Source organism: Papilio machaon, chromosome 6 (genome assembly GCF_912999745.1).
Source record: "Papilio machaon chromosome 6, ilPapMach1.1, whole genome shotgun sequence".
NCBI classification, from domain to species: domain Eukaryota; kingdom Metazoa; phylum Arthropoda; class Insecta; order Lepidoptera; family Papilionidae; genus Papilio; species Papilio machaon.
The window spans coordinates 993,064-1,011,867 of NC_059991.1; the positions used below are offsets into that span (position 1 = coordinate 993,064).

The 18,804-nt window shown below is 38.5% G+C and overlaps 1 protein-coding gene across 1 annotated transcript; it reads right to left on the reverse strand.

Annotated features, from left to right (window-relative positions):
* Positions 1-4,349: 4,349 nt before the first annotated feature.
* LOC106710937 (DNA-binding protein RFX2) lies at positions 4,350-17,889 on the reverse strand. The gene is made up of 16 exons (XM_045678287.1): positions 17,582-17,889; positions 15,610-15,698; positions 15,299-15,403; positions 14,910-15,000; positions 13,641-13,706; positions 10,795-10,876; positions 10,423-10,676; positions 10,052-10,293; positions 9,805-9,974; positions 9,262-9,499; positions 8,998-9,189; positions 8,746-8,853; positions 6,217-6,449; positions 5,361-5,490; positions 4,979-5,197; positions 4,350-4,765 (listed from the first exon to the last, which is right to left on the reverse strand). Exons 1-15 carry the CDS (start codon positions 17,607-17,609, stop codon positions 4,997-4,999), a joined length of 2,229 nt encoding a protein of 742 aa, XP_045534243.1. The 5' UTR covers positions 17,610-17,889; the 3' UTR covers positions 4,350-4,765; positions 4,979-4,996.
* Positions 17,890-18,804: the final 915 nt, after the last annotated feature.

Here is an 18,804-nt window from a genome sequence, read left to right on the forward strand (position 1 = left end):
TACACAGTTTCATTAACGAATTGTTTAACCTTTTTTTTTGTTATAAAATTTCGCGTATTTTGTACACTTGTATATGGATTGTATATATACAAAGTTTTTTTTTAAATGTTAAATCTCTAGCTTAAACTTACTCCAACTCTTGGTGATTTTGTCCTCGACAACTGTAACAATAAATATTGTTGATATATTGTATTGCTTAACGAATTGTTTTTGCTTGTTACTTTTTATAAAAATGTATTTGTTGTCTGTGGTATAGATAATCGCAGACGTCAAATTTGACAGCTGTCAATGTCATCAAATGTGTCATTTGCCGCTATTTTTTTAGAATTTGTGCTTAGTGTTAATTTTTTTCTTTTTTAGATTTAATACAACACAGTTGGACACAAACACAAACACAGTTGGAACATTAATCATTTTATGTTAGTGTGAAATTGAAAAAAAAAATGTTTCGTATAAATAAATAGCCCAATTATATACTAATTAAATAGAATAATTATAGTTTTTATTTTATATAAAATATGCACAGACTAAAAATTTTCTATATATTTCAAAAGTCAAAATAAAGTGATATCTGATTTATTGATTGAAACATTCTTTTAATTAATTGAACGTCAATTTCTTATGGGAAAAAACTTTTTTCCATTTACATTTAGTATAATCTTATTATTATTATTATATAAAACAAGTTCATAGTAAGAAGTGTTTTAATTTGTTTGTAAAAGTATTTTATGTTTACAGCATTTCAAAAACAGATGTTTTTTTACGTGTTAGTGAAAACTTACCATTAACTAAATTCATCTCGCAAACTTCGTTACTTCAGAAGGTGCACTTTTTTACGTAGATTCGTTTAATTTCTCTAATCTCTCAAATAAAAAAAATATTATTTTTAATTTGTATTCGTCACCGAAACCGCCTCCATTGTACATTGTCTAAACTATATGTGGGATGTTGAAATAATATTTATTATGAGAAAGAAAATTGGTTTTATTTCATTCCTACAACTTAATACTGCTAACTGCAATGCCACACGATGTCACAAAAGCATGGCATGTGGCATTAAAATTACATAACACTGGTCTACGGTGGTTTTGTTGCCCTAGACATGCAACTATCAATAATTTTGTTATATTTGCTTTGATTTTTTTTAAATCTTTATTTTCATTTTACATTACAAAAATCAAAAAACGAGAAATAAAGCAGATATATTTATAATGACAGTAATATTTTGAGAAATTAGGATACATCGAAGTTAAAAAGAGGAAAATGTCAAAAATATATTTTATATTTCCATAAAACGCCTTTTATGGGCTTTTCTTTTAAGACTTAAGACCAGCAGTAAACTGCCATCATGTGATAATCCCATCGACCCTGATATCTTTCCTCATACCTTGAAATACGAGCACAATGAGAACTTTGATGAATATATTCGTAATCTGATCACTTGAAAATATAAAAATTAGCGATGATATCCAGGGCAACAAAAAAACTTTTTTTGTTGTAGAGCTGTGTTATAAATAAAACAACAATATAAACACATGACTAGCTTTATTTTCAGACATATTATACATATATTCGCTTTCCAAACCAGCACTTTTCAAACACTTCGGACTGCACCAACAAGCTATGACAAAAAAAAAACAATCAAGTGTTCTTTATATCTTTTTTAGAATTTAAAGGACATTCAGACACACAGACTTTAATTTATCAATGTACTAGCTGTTGCACGCGACTCTGTCCGCGCGGAATTAAAAAAAAAACGTAATAAGTGCCTATGTGTTCTTCAGGATTATGTTCTATATATGTGCCAAATTTCATCAAGATCCTTCAAACATCCATCCATCTAAACATTCGTATTTATATTAGTATTATAACATTAGTAAGATTAAACTCCTATCTATGATGCAGTCCGAATATTTCGTTACCAAAGAAATCGCCATCTCCACTCACAATAAGCTCATTTCCCAGACTGCAGCTAAATGACAAACCACTAAACAAAAACGATGCACAAAACATTAAAAGCAAAGATCTTTGGACGTAAGTGTGAAGTATTGTCATATAATTTAGCATTTTAATTAACCAAATGCATTAAGAAAAATACAGGATAATCATAAAGTAATACGACAATTTTAGCTACAGTCGCCCAACACGTTACACTCATGACTTCAATAATTCTAAGGATACGTATAAGATTACATAGACATTTATTGGGTGAACGTCACAAGTTACATAGAAATTAGGCATCTCAGAGTACGTCAGGCATCCAGGACACTTGGAACTTAAGGCCTTGTTGATCATACACAGAGACGAACAGTGTACGTTCATTGCATGAGAAGTTTTTTTTATATCATAAGGTGGCAAACAAGACTGTCACCTGAGTCCGCTTAAAAGCGGCCGCTGTCAATAGATCCGCAATTGTAGATGCAAATTAGACAAGTGACGTGTTAAACGTGTTTATACATTTTTCGCACGTTTTTACCAGACGTTTGTATTATATATGTATGGATACCATCCATATTATGTTCTGTCTGCTTTATAATAGCGAAATGACGTCCACAACGACTTAACACAAACTTAAACCTAGTATGTTTACCAGAGACAACGCAAAAGTATGAATCCCTCTCATCAATCAACTATTAGCGAAGACAATAAGGTGTAATTGGAATCGCCAACAAGTGATGAGTATAAATAAATATATTTACATTGCAACACTATAACATGCTGATTAGAAAGCTAAAAAAAGGGAAACGATGATTTCAAATCATTTCAAAGAATATTCAAAAATTTTATCTTTTTGAATCGTACTTTCAATTTTGGACTAAGGTTGCAAAGAAATTAGTAAAACCTTATAATATTATGACAACTGAAGTCTTCAATATTTCATCTTACTGTGATAATTCTGTTCTATATTCTACAGCTTCTGTCATTATATAAATTTAGTAGATATAAATATTTTCATGTTTTCCTTTAATAGAGAGCCGTGAGCCGGACGCGAGCAACGCCCGGAGCGTGATATAGTGTAGTAAGGCAACAACTAAGGCGGAGCAAACGCTGCGTTTGTGACTGATACAAAAATATACACCTTTAGGTACAGATTATAAATGTCAATAAAGAAATTTTAGCGAAAGTTCCTGTAAGTACTAACTTATCTTTCGGTTAGTTTCAAAAATTTCATTTCATTTTTTATTATAAATTCAGATTTACGAAATTCAAGAAGGAATTTCTTAACTTAACCTAATCTTATATATTATATGATAGACCACATGTTTTGCGACACAAACATCGACTATGCCAATAGACGAATATATCGCACAAAATTCATCAAGACTTGGGCCTTTTACATGGCAACACCAAGTGATCTGTAATCTGTATGGAGCTTAATATCATCAAAGAAATTATGACACCTTATAAAAAATCATAGAGTTCCATCAAAGTTGATGAAATAAAAACGCAACAGCAGCTCTACGACAGAAAATAAATAACACAAGTTCTAAAACAGTGGAATGTGTACATTTATATGAAAATATATGTGTCCATAAAATAAAGTGAAATTAATATTATTTAGTATATCAAGTATTCCGTCTCAGCCAATATTTACAAGCGCTTTAATATTAAAACAAACAAACGTTACAATTACACAGAATGACTTCACTGGGAAAAGTGAAACATGGCAACTCTCACAGAAGTTACCATAGACAAATTAGTAAATTTAAAGCATTCTACAAAAGACAAAACTAATATTACAATTGTGCCTTCTTATATAATATACATAAAATTAAAGAATTAAAAATTCTTCGTTTCTTAAATTGGGCGTAAAATGAATAAAAATTGAGATGCACTTCAATCGTATAATAATATTAATTATACGAAACATCAAACATTCTATAACTAGAACTAAGCATGTTAATATTAACGACTAATCTTCTTTAATTATAAATTAAAAACTAAATTCTGGCTTAAAATAATAAGCCTAACAGCAACTCTTCGTATACATAATATGAGTAAAGAAAACTTTTGGTAAGTGCAAATAATAACGTTTAAGCGATTCACTTAATTTAATACTTTAAGAATGTGTATTTACAATATTAATTTTTTAATAATATTGTGATGAAATAGTGCCCTGTTTCCTCTACGTGTAAATTTACCACAATACAATTCGAATATAAAATGGCAACACTTTACACTAGCCTCAATTGTTTTCTTAAACCAATAGCTTATATGAAAAATTTCGTAAATATTATGGTTTTTTTTTACATTGAAATACACTTATAATTATATTACCAGTTACAATAATAAAAGATAAAGTTTATACGAAGCATAGACAATATAATCTTAATATTAAACACGGTAAATTCAATAATTTACTCTACAGTGTAGGTAGTTTGAAGAAATTGGAATTAATTAATTAAAAATAAAAAATCTTTACGTTCTACATGGCAACATTTATAGAGCATTAAATGAACAGATATTTGGCCAGACCCATTTTAAAAGTCGCTGTGACTAGACAATTTATTTGGAAGATGGCAACTGGTCGAATATAAAAAAAAAAAACATCATGACCACAAATATTTCTACTGTTTTTGAGTGGCGAATACATGACATTACTTATCCATAGACAAATCTTATAATTCTAGACTAACATTTAACACACATTCATATTTAATCACAACACGTAGCGATACTATTCTAGAATGCTGAAGATTAAAATATGTAACTCGTTTCATCTTCTTCCATGTTAGAATCCAGGGCTAGATTTATTTAAGAGGACCTAAAACAACAAATAAACTTTACTTTTAATTACTTTCATCCCACAATCTTATAAATGAGGTCCGCACAGCTCGCTCGCAACGCGCTTTACCTACATTACTTTACCATTACGGAACTTGTATTAACAAAATAAATACACGACAAGAATTGCGCTGGAAAATTCATAAACCACCATTTTCTAAACATGAAACTGATACCAGCAATAGAAACATACCGCAATATCGACAGTCCCCTAGTTGGTCTTGATCTTCTTGATCTCGAGGCCGTCGTCGTCGTCATCATCATCGTCCGCCCACTCCCACTCCTGGTCCTGCTCCAGCTCCAGCTCCTGCTCGGCCTCCTGCTCCGGTTCCTGCTCCGGCTCCTGCTCCATCTCCTCCTCCTCTCCCTCCCCCTCGCGCGCCTCTATCAGCAGGTCGTCCTCCTCCTCCTCCTAGATGCGATAGTTGCTTTGATAACCTTCATACACTGAGTAACATGACAATAAATGATACAGAGCAGATATAGAAAGCGTATTTAAGTTTATTACAAGTACATTTGAAGGGGACTAGAGAGAGGGGTAGAGGGGGAGAAGGGGGAGAGTGAGGTATAGTAACCAGTGCGCGCTGCATGACGGCGATCTGCGGCTGGTGCGTGTGCAGCGCGACGCGGCGCTCGATGAGGTAGGAGACGTACTCGTCGTACAGCAGCCGGATGAGGTGGAACGACCCGAACGACGCCGCCGACCTGCACACCACGGCGCACACGATGTACACACACATTGCACAAACACCAATATGTCACATTCACACATCACAAAAAGACAATACTGTCTTTTCTTCGTTTTGTCTGTGTTTGGGGGGGTGTATAGAGAGGCAGTATGTTGTTTGAGTGTGGCAGTGGCAGTGGCAGTGGCAGTGTCAGTGTACCTGAGCGTGAGCTCGCGTATGACGAGCGAGGAGTAGAAGGACCAGTCGAGCAGCAGACGTCGCGCGCGCGCCACGTAGTCGGGGCGGCGGTCGTGCACGACGAGCGCGTTGTTTGAGTGTGGCAGTGTCAGTGTACCTGAGCGTGAGCTCGCGTATGACGAGCGAGGAGTAGAAGGACCAGTCGAGCAGCAGACGTCGCGCGCGCGCCACGTAGTCGGGGCGGCGGTCGTGCACGACGAGCGCGTTGTTTGAGTGTGGCAGTGGCAGTGTACCTGAGCGTGAGCTCGCGTATGACGAGCGAGGAGTAGAAGGACCAGTCGAGCAGCAGACGTCGCGCGCGCGCCACGTAGTCGGGGCGGCGGTCGTGCACGACGAGCGCGTTGTTTGAGTGTGGCAGTGTCAGTGTACCTGAGCGTGAGCTCGCGTATGACGAGCGAGGAGTAGAAGGACCAGTCGAGCAGCAGACGTCGCGCGCGCGCCACGTAGTCGGGGCGGCGGTCGTGCACGACGAGCGCGTTGTTTGAGTGTGGCAGTGGCAGTGTACCTGAGCGTGAGCTCGCGTATGACGAGCGAGGAGTAGAAGGACCAGTCGAGCAGCAGACGTCGCGCGCGCGCCACGTAGTCGGGGCGGCGGTCGTGCACGACGAGCGCGTTGCGCACGCAGCCGTCGAGCCAGTCGGCCCACTGCTCGAGCGTGGCGCCGCGCCCCAGAGTCGCCTGCAGAAGGATATACCGTATGGGCTCTCCGCGGGCTTCGATAATCCCGAGACTAGTTTTCTGGAATGATCCAAACAAAACAAAACTCCAAAGACTCTTCGAATATTAGTGCATACAAAAATAAATTCACTGCAGATGTGCACATTTGCAATTTCTTTCATTTGCCATTTACATTTGCGTAATATATTTTGTTTTTCCATTTGCATTTCACACTTGCAGTGAATTTTTAAAATATTAAAAAAGTTAACAATATTACAGACTAGAGATATTTTTCTACATTTCCAGTGTTTCTTTCTACTGTAAACTGTGAATCATAACCGTTTCTCTAAACAAAACAACCTCATTTATGATTAACCAATATAATATTTTTGCTTATACTGCCTATGATAATGTGCAAATTACCTCATAAATGTACATCTACTAAATATCTACTCAGTTAAATGTCATTTACAGCGTCCATTTTTAACAATATACACTTATTACATTTTTGTACCAGAGATTCTACGTGTAATACATTTCATTACTATCCAAAACTTTCCTTACCAACGAGTCGAGTGGTTTATCAACACTTTTAGGGAGAAATAACTTTTTTTCATCTTAAAAAATTGCAAGATTTATTAGTTGGATGATATTTGTGTTATTAGCGTTCAAATGTGATTCAAAGTTACCGCAGCAAAGACGGCTCAACTAGAGAACTATCACAACTATGATTCTTGAGATTTCAAAAGTATTAAATAGATTCAAATTCCAACCATCTCTTTCCTTGTTTATATCGTCCAGTTGATTACATAACAAGTAAATAATGTTAAAATAGTATATTTCATTACGAGTACGAAAAGCCTGTCATTGCAAAGAGTTCCGACAAATGTCTACCCGAGCCGAGGCGCAGCCGAAGGTGAGGGTTAACAGTCGGAACAAGTTGAAATGACGCACGTGTACAGAACAACTATTTTTAATACAGTTGCGAAAAAATTAAACAATTTAATAGAATAATAAAAACACAATAAACTAAACTAAGTAAAATTTCTGGAAAATGGCGCCAACCGTCAAATAATTTAGGCAAAACATTTTTTTTTGTTTTCTTCAAGGATTCTGGGCAGGCAAAGGGAACTATGCCCGTACAGCCAAGTCTTCAGTAGATTTTTTATTGATATGAAATGAAAATGAAATATAAGAGATGAAATGAAATGAAACCTAACCTAACTAATGAATCATAAAAACTTCTAATAATTTTTTTTTAATTATATTATTTAATTTTTTTTTTTTTGTAAAAACTTCGTGGTTGATTTTTTATTTTTAATACACGTTATTTTGACAGTTGGGAAAGAAAACGCACGAGTTCGGAAAAGGTAAAGAAAAATCTCGAATATGCAATAGCCCACATCCCGAACGCTATACGTCCCTGCAATACGTCACTTTTTGAGCAACTGTATTAAAAATATTTTTAAGTCAATTCCTAATTTTTGCAATTCACTTAAGTTTCTTAATGTTTTGAAATCAACTGTACCACGCAACTTTTTTTAGGGGATTCTAAAAATGTGTTTTTGGCCATTTTGTAATGGCGGCCATACTGTACTAGTCAAGATCTTTCATATGATACCTGTATTGGGGTGGTTGTACAAAGATATGTCATTCGCCATCATGTACCTGCCACCATTTTAGATTTCATAGAGCACTGTATTCAACAAGTCAAGCCCTTTTATTTGATATTCACAAATATGACGTCCGCCATCTTGGATTTACATTAACAAAAGAATCCAAATTCCAAAAAATATTTTTACGTGAAGTAGGTCTTATTTAAGTTTCAAGATTTGTATAAGAAATTCAAACAAATAAACGTAGTCGATGAGCAAGCTAATAGTAGAAATTGAAAAACTGTAAAGACATTATAATAGTGTAGATGGCGGTCGTCACATAGTGGTCACTAAGGAACGGCCCGACGTGCAGCGTCTAGTTCAGCGAGCACGCAACTAGGTCTCACTAGAGCGTGCGTACAAGCGGGACGTACAAACACGTTGACCAATGGGAGGCCACCATTCCTCATTTTCATTAAATAATTATCATCTTAAAAAAAAAAATTTTTTCTACTAATAATCAACATCTTCCCATTTCATATTGTACTTATGAACACACCATTTCATTTGCTGGCAAATCTTGACACACTCAAGAAAATATTTGTAAACGCTCGTTAAAACGTCCAAACACTGATCACGCCGCTTAACTACACGCTTAAAACGCTGCTACAAATACACTTTGAGAGAAATCCATACGTTCAGTAGTCGATCGTACACGTTTCGAATTTGCGGCCTAAGTGGTGTGGTATGAAGTGGGGGGAGGGGGGGATGTCGGTACTCACCTTGAAGTCTTGCTCGAGGCTGCGCGCGTTAGAGGAGCCGCAGGCGCAGGCCCAGGCGGCCTGCTCGCGCACCACGCGAAAGTCCACGCGGTTCAGGTCCGCCAGCATCTGACAGATGACACACACGCCTTCATGAAACATTCTTCGCCGGGTGTGTACATTTAGGATCGGAGGAAAATATCAGATCGGATGAACTAAATGATTAAAAAATAATGATTGCAATAAAAAGTTAGTATTCGATAGTGAGGGCACCTGCTCGATCTGTGTGTGGTTGACGAGCACTGCGCGTGCGGCCTGCGCGAGGTGGTTGAGCGAGGTGTAGCGGCGCAGGGCGGCGGCCAGCGCGGCGGCGGCGGCGCCCTGAGCGCGTACAGCCAGCGCCGGAGCCCCGCTCCCGCCCGCGGACAGCGCGCCCTCCAGCAGCTTCGCGAAGTTGCGGATCGACTGCGAGATACAAACTTGCACTGACACTTTTCATTCACTTGCAAAGTCACGATGATGAGATAGATGCAGTACCTGGGTGAGATGCGAGGGTATGGGTTGCAGCACGTCGGGCAGCAGCAGGTCGACGGCGGCCTGGTGCAGCTGCAGGTCGGCGCGCAGCAGCCAGCGGGCGACGGCGCGACGTGCACAGAGCCGCACCAGCAGCCGGCGGCAGAGCGCGCGCGGCCGCCGCCAGAAGACGCGGCGCGCGCGCTCCACGCCGCCGATGTCCAGCGCCGCCACCGCCGACAGCAGCTCCGCGCCGTGATCTCTGCACCGACACCACCCACATTATACCCATCTCTGTACTCCTACAGACTTCTTACTTTCGCATTCTTGTGAGTCCTTATCGAATTTTTTTTATTAGAAATTATTACTCTTGCTCTGAACTCGATATCAAAATCATACTAATATTATAAATGTGAATGTTTAAATGAATGGATAGACAATGGATCGTAATTAAATTTGGTACAGATATAGAACATGGTTTGGAAGAACACATAGGGCACTTATCAAGTTTTTTACTCCGCGTGGACGGAGTCGCTGCAACGAGCAGTAGAGGGCGGAGCGACATACCGGTGGTGTTTGCGCAGGGCGTCCAGCGCAGAGAGCGGTATGTCGGTGGGCAGCGAGGTGACGCGCAGCTCGGGTGGCTCGGGCGGCGTCGGACAGCCGAAGTACTGCCGGTGCGGCCCGCCTGCGCCCTCCGCGCCCTCCGTGCCCTCCCCCTCGCCCACCTGCCGCTCCTGTATACAAACCATTGGCTCATTATGTATTTTTCTTCAAAACTGTTTGTTTGAATATAAATAAGCGTGTCACTAGCCTGTAGGTCGGTGTCTTGGTTGTCGCCGTGCGCGGCGAGCGGCGAGTCCGCGCCGAGCTTGGCGCGGATACCGTAGTAGTGGTACTTGGAGTTGCCGCGAGTGCCGAGGCGGCGCGTGCGCAGTCCCACGAACACGGAGCGGATCAACTTGCCGAAGGAGGCCGCGTTCACCGGCTCCAGGCGGTGCGCCGCGCAGTGCCGCAGGTAGTGCGCGTACAGGCTCGACCGCGGCAACGACACGCCTTTACAACACAATCTTATAATGTAACCAAATTTTTTGGTGCCGGAATCTCAGAAGATTCTAATCCACTGAAAGGGCTCGTTTAATTTATTTGTTAGTTTTATAAATGAAGCATAATATGTGGTGTTACCCTCTGCGGTCTCGTAGTGGTCGAGCAGCCACTGCACGGTGGCGGGCGGCATGCGGGCGGGCGGTGCGGGCGAGGCGGGCGCGTCGGGCTCGGCCGCGGCCACCGTGTTGCTCGTGGCGAAGGCGAAGTCGCCGCCCCACGCGCCCTCCGCCGCGCTCTCCACGCCCACGCCCACGCCGCCCACATCCAGACCCACGTTCTGCCCGTTGGCCACGTTCGCCACATTGTACACGGGGTATGTGCGCAGCTGCTCCCTGCACCGCAACGAAATTGTTTAGACGAGACAATTTTTTTCTAGGTATAAGCGCCAATTGGTTAATTAGGACTTCAAAATGATCACAAAAGTAAAAATACAAATGCTATGCATCTTACATGTGAGGCTGGTGACCTTGCGCGTAGAGCTCCTGCGGCTCCATGTACTGCACGTGGTAGTTGACGCCATTGCCGCCCTCGCCTGCACAGCCACCACACACGTTACCATCAATGTTCAACATCTACATGCATGCTCCCCTACAGACAGACTAACCCCAGGATGAGTTCAGCTTCAGATGTCTACACTAAATTTTAAACATGCATAATGCACTTTTAACCACTATAATGTTAATGTTCCAATTAAATTATTAAAAGTCCTGGATATGCATTGTTAATATGACTAATTTCTTATTAGAACAAATATCATTTAATATTATTATTAATAAAAGAAAAAGAAAACGCTAATCAAATTTAAACAAATAGAATTAAAGAAGTAAACAAGACATAATGGTTAAAAACATTAAAACTTCAAGTTATATTTAGAACAGTTTAAAATTAAGAGTTTCCAGTAAAGCGAACAACGAAAGAGATTCAACGTCTACTCCGGGCTGGATGTAGACCTCTTCAGAGCAGTGGCAGGGTGGGGGGCGCGGCACTCACATGGGAACTCACAGAAACGGTAGCGAGGCACCTCCATACCGACGGACATCTCCCGGGCAACTCGCCTGCGGACGGCACGCGACCCTGCGCCACCGTCCCGCCCCGCCACCTCACCCCACCCGCCCCACCCGCCCTCCTCGCCACTCCACCACCCCGCCATTTCATGTTTATATACTTACCTGAGATTAGTACTGTACATATTTATACACTACTAAATTTAGGTACAAGGGGGCCTTAAATGTTTGCTAACAATGAACCTGTCGGAGGAAACCGGAGCCATCGTAACTAAGAAAATCCACGTCGAGAAATAAAAATTAATGTTCTTTGTCATTTCGAGAAAAGTTTGGTCTCGTCGTGTTGCTTCAGATGGATAAATTTAAAACGAATTACAGATGTTTCTTGTGACGTGCCGCTGAATGTTATTGAATTTAAATAAATAACCATAGAGTTTCACATATAATAGTATGAAGGATATTTAGAACAATAGAAACTCACGTTAAGAAAATCATACGTTAGAAAACAATAAATTCAACCATCAACTTTGGCTACCATGTTGAGAATAACATCTTAATAGAATAGAAGGCGATGGTTCTACAGGACAGTATCTTCATCAAGATACTTAGTTAATTTTAATAGTGGTAGACACCAACAACAACAATCTGTTCCACGAATGTGCTGACTCGACCGGTGCAACACCTCAACCACGCAGAAGACAGGCGTCATGCGATAGTAATTCCGCGTCTGCTCTAAGGAGTTTCAACCCTATCCTTATAAGAAAAGAACAGAAAGGGAAATTGGATTTGCTGGAGGAGGGAACGCATAGGAAAGGGAAATATTCTCTTTCTGTGCGTCTCCTTTGTCGATTAAAGTTAGGCAACGTATCTAAATATAATTGCGAATGTCTATGGGCAACAGTCGCTTCGCTATTTCGGCGAATTCAAGTGGCTACTCGCTCGTTTGCCACCTTATAACATAAAAAAACAAGAAACCAAATAAACAATAAAGAAAAAAGACCAAAGAAAAAATCTTGCTTCAGAAAATCTCATTACTACAGTCAAAATAAAATGAGAAATATCTTATCTATCTTATATATATAAAAGAAAGTCGTGTTAGTTACACTATTTATAACTCAACAACGGCTGAATCGATTTGACTGAAAATTGGTGGGCAGGTAGCTTAGAACCAGGAAACGGACATAGGATAATTTTTACCCCGTTTCTATTTTTTATTCCACGCGGACGAAGTCGCGGGAAAAAGCTACTTATTAAATAAAAATAGCGCTGTTAAAGTCGTAATAAAATATTACAATTTAATCATAATTATTACAATTTAAATCAACCATAAAAATTATGAAAATTATACCGTTGTATAAAGACCACTATATTGACAATGCCTAGCATATTACGAATTGATGGTAGCGAGTCGAGACATAATCGATGTTTGCTTGCACACAAGTGTACAACAATCGTATATACTTTCGTTAACAACATACGCAGCAGTAAAAGCGTCGTCCAATAAACCAGGCGGCACGAGTCATATCAAAGGTAAGCAGCGCAGGTGGACTATCGCATATCACAATAGACAATATCTTACGGACCCCTCACTACATCATTTAAACTCATCCACCTGAGTAATCCGATGGGGCATCACCAATTATTTGCTATTATTAAGTTTTTTTCATAATTTCAACATAATTAATTTTGAACCTTATTCCGGACACTGAAGTTTTAATTTACATTTGAACGTACTGGTATAACAGGTGGGAGATAATCAGTGATATGAGACGTCAAGGGGTGAGATTTTGCGATGTATTTTTGTAATTGAAACATCAATGAGGGGCTTCCCCGGGAGCTGCTGAGCTGAGCCACTGTTTGTAACGATATCCGACATAATAATGAGCGATTATATTCTCCCTCGGCACGTGTGTTGTAGGTGTAATCTAACAAGTGAAAGCTTTTGGTAAGAAAAACCACGTAACATTGACCAAACTGAGAAATAGAGATTATTTCTTCAGAAATACGCAAATAAGCGATTAGGATAACCAACGCTATAGAAATAATTAGCACTTATCATGTTGCATTTGAGAGGACTCAAATTCTAACTTATAAAGACGAATAAAAAATATACCTATTGTCTTACACCTCCACAACCACCTATTTTAATATTTACCACCAAAAGTTAACATTTTGAAATTAGTATACTTACAGGAAATTGTTAATAATTTAGCTACAGCACACAAGTAGTAAAAAAACATGCAAAGCCCCAAAAAAGAATAAATTAAAAAATAAAAAAAAAAAACAACTTGCTTTCTTCGTCGCTGGGAGTCTCCACCTTGAGTTCTCGAATGTCATCTCTCTTCCATGCCCCGTCGACTGTGCCACAACACACAACATAAAACTTGTGCAAATGTGCGTACACACTAAGGGCAGCTAAAACCTTCCAGACAGACAACTAAAGCGACCTACAGACCAGAAAATGCTGCCTCGAAAGCCTTATCTGCCCTTGTCTAGTTCTAACAGAAGTAAGATCGATCTATCGATAAAATAATATCGATGAATTATGGTCTTCACTATTTCTAGTGTGCAAATAGACTTGAGAAAGGTACTTTATCTTAGATCTGTTAGAATTGCTAAAAATAAAACTACTAAAATGATTTTATACATGCATACATAAAAAGCAATTCTACATTTTTTTGGTTTAAAATTACAAAATTCGAAATATTTTTCAATAAATAAAAAATATGATTTATAGTCGATTCTGACTCTTTCTAGTTGCCAGTCTAGGAATGAAAGGAACGCCATATTAAATTAAGAAAGGTTTGCATAGTATGGATATTTTATGAGAAGGGAGAAGAATTAATAAAACAGTGGTAGATTCCAGCAACAAAATCTGTTGCTGGGATGGGTTGGCTCGCCCGGTGTAATACCACAACCACACAGAAGATAGGCGACAAGTGGTAGCAATTGCGCGTACAGTCTGATAAGTGGGTGTCGGAGGCCTAATTTTTGTTCTCTTTTCTTTCCCACCTATTTTTTAAAGAAAAGTGTTGGAAGTGGAAGTGGATTTGACGGAGAAATGGTTGTACCGGAAGGGAAAACATTCTCTTTCTGTGCGAGATGCACTCTTTCGTCAATTTTAGGTAGGCAACGCATCTACAATTGCGGATGTCTATGGGTAGCGGTCGCTTCGCTTAATTGATTATATGTAAAATAAAAGAGTGACTACTGATTTGACGAGGATAGGAAACCATCGATTAATTCCTAGGAAAAAAAGTTAGGTTGAATTTTACATAGATAAGAAAACTGCCAACAAAAGTGATGTATGAATCTTACTAATATTATCAATGCGAAAGTTTAGATGGATGGATGGATGTTTGTTAGAAGGTATCTCCTGAACGACTCCACGGATCTTGATGAAATTTGGCACAGATGTCGAACATAGTTTTGAAGAACATATAGGCTGCTAGAAGTCACGAGCGCAAATAAGCAAAACTAGTGGCAAAAAAAAATGAAAACATTATACTATCAATAATAAATATAGCATGCTGTGTGAGTACATTGGTATCTATTACTCACTGGCTACAGTGATGTATGTGTGCTGCGGGTCAGCGGCGGGGCTCGAGTGGCCCGAACTGTCGCCGTTTATCTCCACCACCGTGCTCGATACCTGCGGAAGTTTTATCGCATTGTTCAACCCTTTTAGTTCCACCATTTTAACAGGTATCGCTTATTAGAACTAGCTCTTTACCGCGGTACAATCGTAAAACATAAATGAAGAAATCCTAGAATCAGTTATGTTAATTTACTATGGGAGTTATTTCGGCAACATAGTGAGCCCGGTCTTGTTAGTTCAGTCGGACATTAAATTTAAGACAAGCAGTACCGTAACAATCAGTCAATGTCGTCCGTTCAGTAATTCAGTCCAGTTAGTTCATGTTAAACTCTGCACCATCTTACGTCATTACCTGTTGAATAGCGTGCTGCAGATGTATGGAGCTGGGCATCTCGGGTATGACGATGAGCTCGCGCACCGCCGTCGGTGAGCCCTCCCCGGGCCCCGGTGCTGCGCCCTACAACACGTCATCCATCCAATGTTATAGTGTACATGCACGATGTTAAATCATAATATATTGACAAACATAAAGTTATTGATTGGCTGTAAAAAAAGCAACCCCACAAAGTGACACGTGTGTATTTGTGTGTAAATTTGTGCTCTCAGGTCAATTCCACAGATAATATATGTGCATATGTGTGTTGTGTGTGCATGATCGCATACCTGCGCGGGGGCGGCGAGGCGCGCCGCCATGTCGGGTGAGGCGGGCGGCGACGACTCCACCAGCACCTCGTCGCCCGCGCACTCGAAGTCTATAGATAACAAAAAAACATACATTCCATCTGATATTACATCAAAGATGACAGTCGTGTAATAATATTAAATGGCACAGTGCCGTACTTCTCGTCATCCATAAGTCCTAACTTCTATATAACGAAAACATGATAGTATTACCAACACACTCCGCCCCCCCCCCCCCCCAAACCAAAATCAAAATCAAAAATTCCCAATCAAAAGCTGCCTTTTCTAAAACAACCATCACAGAAGTAACCAATTTGGAGAGATAATGAGACAATTTATGATTATTTATACCCAAAGGATATTCAGGGATAATTTTTCATTTCAATAAAATATCGTTTTTGTTTTAAATAAAGAGTGAAAATAGACATATATCTGACAGATATATAAATTACATAACATTTAAGTTACGCTAGGACTGAACTATTGTCCTAATGCAAGTCACAAATTATGGAGTAATTTTAAGATTATAAACACCGAAATTAAATATATTGAAATAAACAAACCTATAAATCAATTTAATTTAAATGCTAAGTAGCTAATAATTAGGTAAGTGCATCATATTGTGCTAAAAAACTTAATATGATAAATAATAAAAATATAGTTTTCAGAAAGCCACAAAATCATAAAAGTTTAAAAAAGAAAAATTTTAATAAATTGTATAACATATCAGATTACAAACTTACATTTTTCTGGTCACATATTTTATATTTATTTTCTTAAACTTTGGTTACAATAAATGTTGATGTTTTAACTTCTGATTTATAAAATCTCAACATTTATGTATACATAAAATAGCAAATAATTTGAAACTTAAACAGAAAAAAAATACAAATAAGAATGATTAAAATATTAATAAAATGAACTGAATGTAATAGTAATTGCATAACACTATCCCGGATTGTGGAGATGTTATTGATCTGTACGGAGGTCGAGGCGCGGAGAGTATCAAGGGGAGGGTATCCTGGCAACACCTCATCCCTCCGAATCCCTTCTCCGCTCTCAACACAGCCTATATACAACACTCACTTTCTAAATAAAACACATTTTCAAACGCCATCTCAGTCATTTTCAATAATTTAAGCTTGAACAAGGAACACTGATTCACTACTGGTGTTCATTATGTTTGCACAGACAAATACTGACTGATATATTGATCAAACGGTTACTATGAAACAGATTGTTGTCTATCTCTGTAGTTTTGCTGTTTAATTTAGCTGTGGACTGAGGTAAGTGGTGCAGTGCTGTGGGAGGGCACGGGTGGGGAGGGCAGGTGGTGTCTCGCTTCACTGAGCGCACCTGTTCTTAGTGTGCAATATGCTCCGTTGAACAACATTACCCTAGTGTTACTGATAACTACTTTGCTCATTTAATATTGTCATATTTGGTGTGTGTCAAACTGCATCTTCTATTATTTAAAGTTTGAGGTATGTAAGAGTAACAGTAGAACACTTTTTATATTATTTTGTCAGTAAAGCAGTTTTATTATACATAGTTAAATAGCAATTTGTCAATTAGTAAGTTAAAGGAAACTATAAGTTTACGAAAATTTCACATTAACATGAGGTATACAGTTTATTTATTTCGAGAAACAAAGCAATTAATTACATATGACTTATTTTATTCATATTGTAACATTTTCAGAGAATTTATTCATTTAAATATTAGATATGGAAGTGAGGTAAAGGGCCGTGCATGAGAGACGACGGTGTCAGGCACCGTTGTCCCGGCCCGACCCTCCGGCTCACGGCTGATAAAGGTGATATACATAATCACACATTTCGGGACAATCGAGCGGCGCAGGGGGAACACGTAGGACGTGTCCTACCTGCCTCGCTACATACTCTGCAGTTCTACCGTTATCTACGTTCTATTGCTTATGTTACAATTACATTACCTTGTTTTCTCACAGGATTTGAACGCATAAAATTAAAGACAATATGCGATCCACACTAAGCTGTCAAACTTCTCATTACTCCGAAGTGAAATTTGAACACTATACTATGAATAAAGTTTATTATTTTGGTAAAATTTCAAGAATACGATCCAATTTCGAAAGTATTTCTAGCAATTTTATGTAACACGTTAATCAGTGTTGTTGTCTGTAGCTACACCCGTTTCCTAGGCTACGGATCCGGGCCACTTCAGAATGCCTGAAAATTTGGTATCCTGCCACAATACCAATAGGTGGCGCTGCAAACGAATTAGTCGGACAAAATAATAAGCTCAAAAACGTACCAAAATGATTTTAAGGTTTTCTTAATGCTGTAAGTTTATAAACGCAACTCTTAAAATACCCTTTAATACTTACTTGAACGAAAGTTAAATTTCTGCGCAGTTAATTCTTAAATTACAATGGTATATAATTATCATTTTTTGTCACCATACAGTACGTCCATTAATTTTAACATATTTTTCTATTAAATACACATTTTATAGTTTCGACAGGTAATCTCAAAATTTTATCAAGGAACATTGACTAAACACCACACACCTTTAGTCTCAATATAAAGGAACATGAGTCTTCTATGGTTCTATGCCTAAATTAAGACGAAATCTATCATACTCAGTAAACTAGATTATGAAGAATAATTTTTGATTAACCCAGTGTAACCATCACCTTCTATGTCATCAGCTTCGAAAATGATTACTGGATTTCCCAGAGTACCATATTCAATTTTGTTTTCCATTGTATTTCGTAAAGTTCTTAAAAATTTGTTTGGGTGACGAAATTATTTAAATGATGCTCAGTATTTATCTCCTAGGTAATTAATTTATTTATGAACACATAAAAGATCAGTGACATGATATTATTTAAATATAAGATGTATTGATGGTGTCTTCAATCTTGATGGCCATTTACATTTTATAAATGAAACCTTCTTAATCAAATTATAAGTTAAGCGTTACTACCAAACATTTCTTATTACGTTATGTCGTAGCTTAGCATAGCTTAAATTTATCCATTACTAAATATTTGAATATTTATACGCTTTCATAAGTTTACGTTCGAAATTTTCCCACGATAACACGATCGGACAAACTAGGTTTTTCTAAGACTAAACTTTAGATGCCGTTTACATTGATAACATGATGAAAATATTTTATTGCTATATAACT

Bases quoted from the DNA above. Each gene is read 5' to 3' on its own strand.
- LOC106710937 (XM_045678287.1), bottom strand. From the start codon at position 17,609: ATGCGTTCAAATCCTGTGAGAAAACAAG. The intron at 15,001-15,298 runs GTAATGACGTAA...AAACTTCCGCAG, and splicing joins TGCAGCACGCTATTCAACAG to GTATCGAGCACGGTGGTGGA. The intron at 10,677-10,794 runs GTAAGATGCATA...GTTGCGGTGCAG, and splicing joins CAAGGTCACCAGCCTCACAT to GGAGCAGCTGCGCACATACC.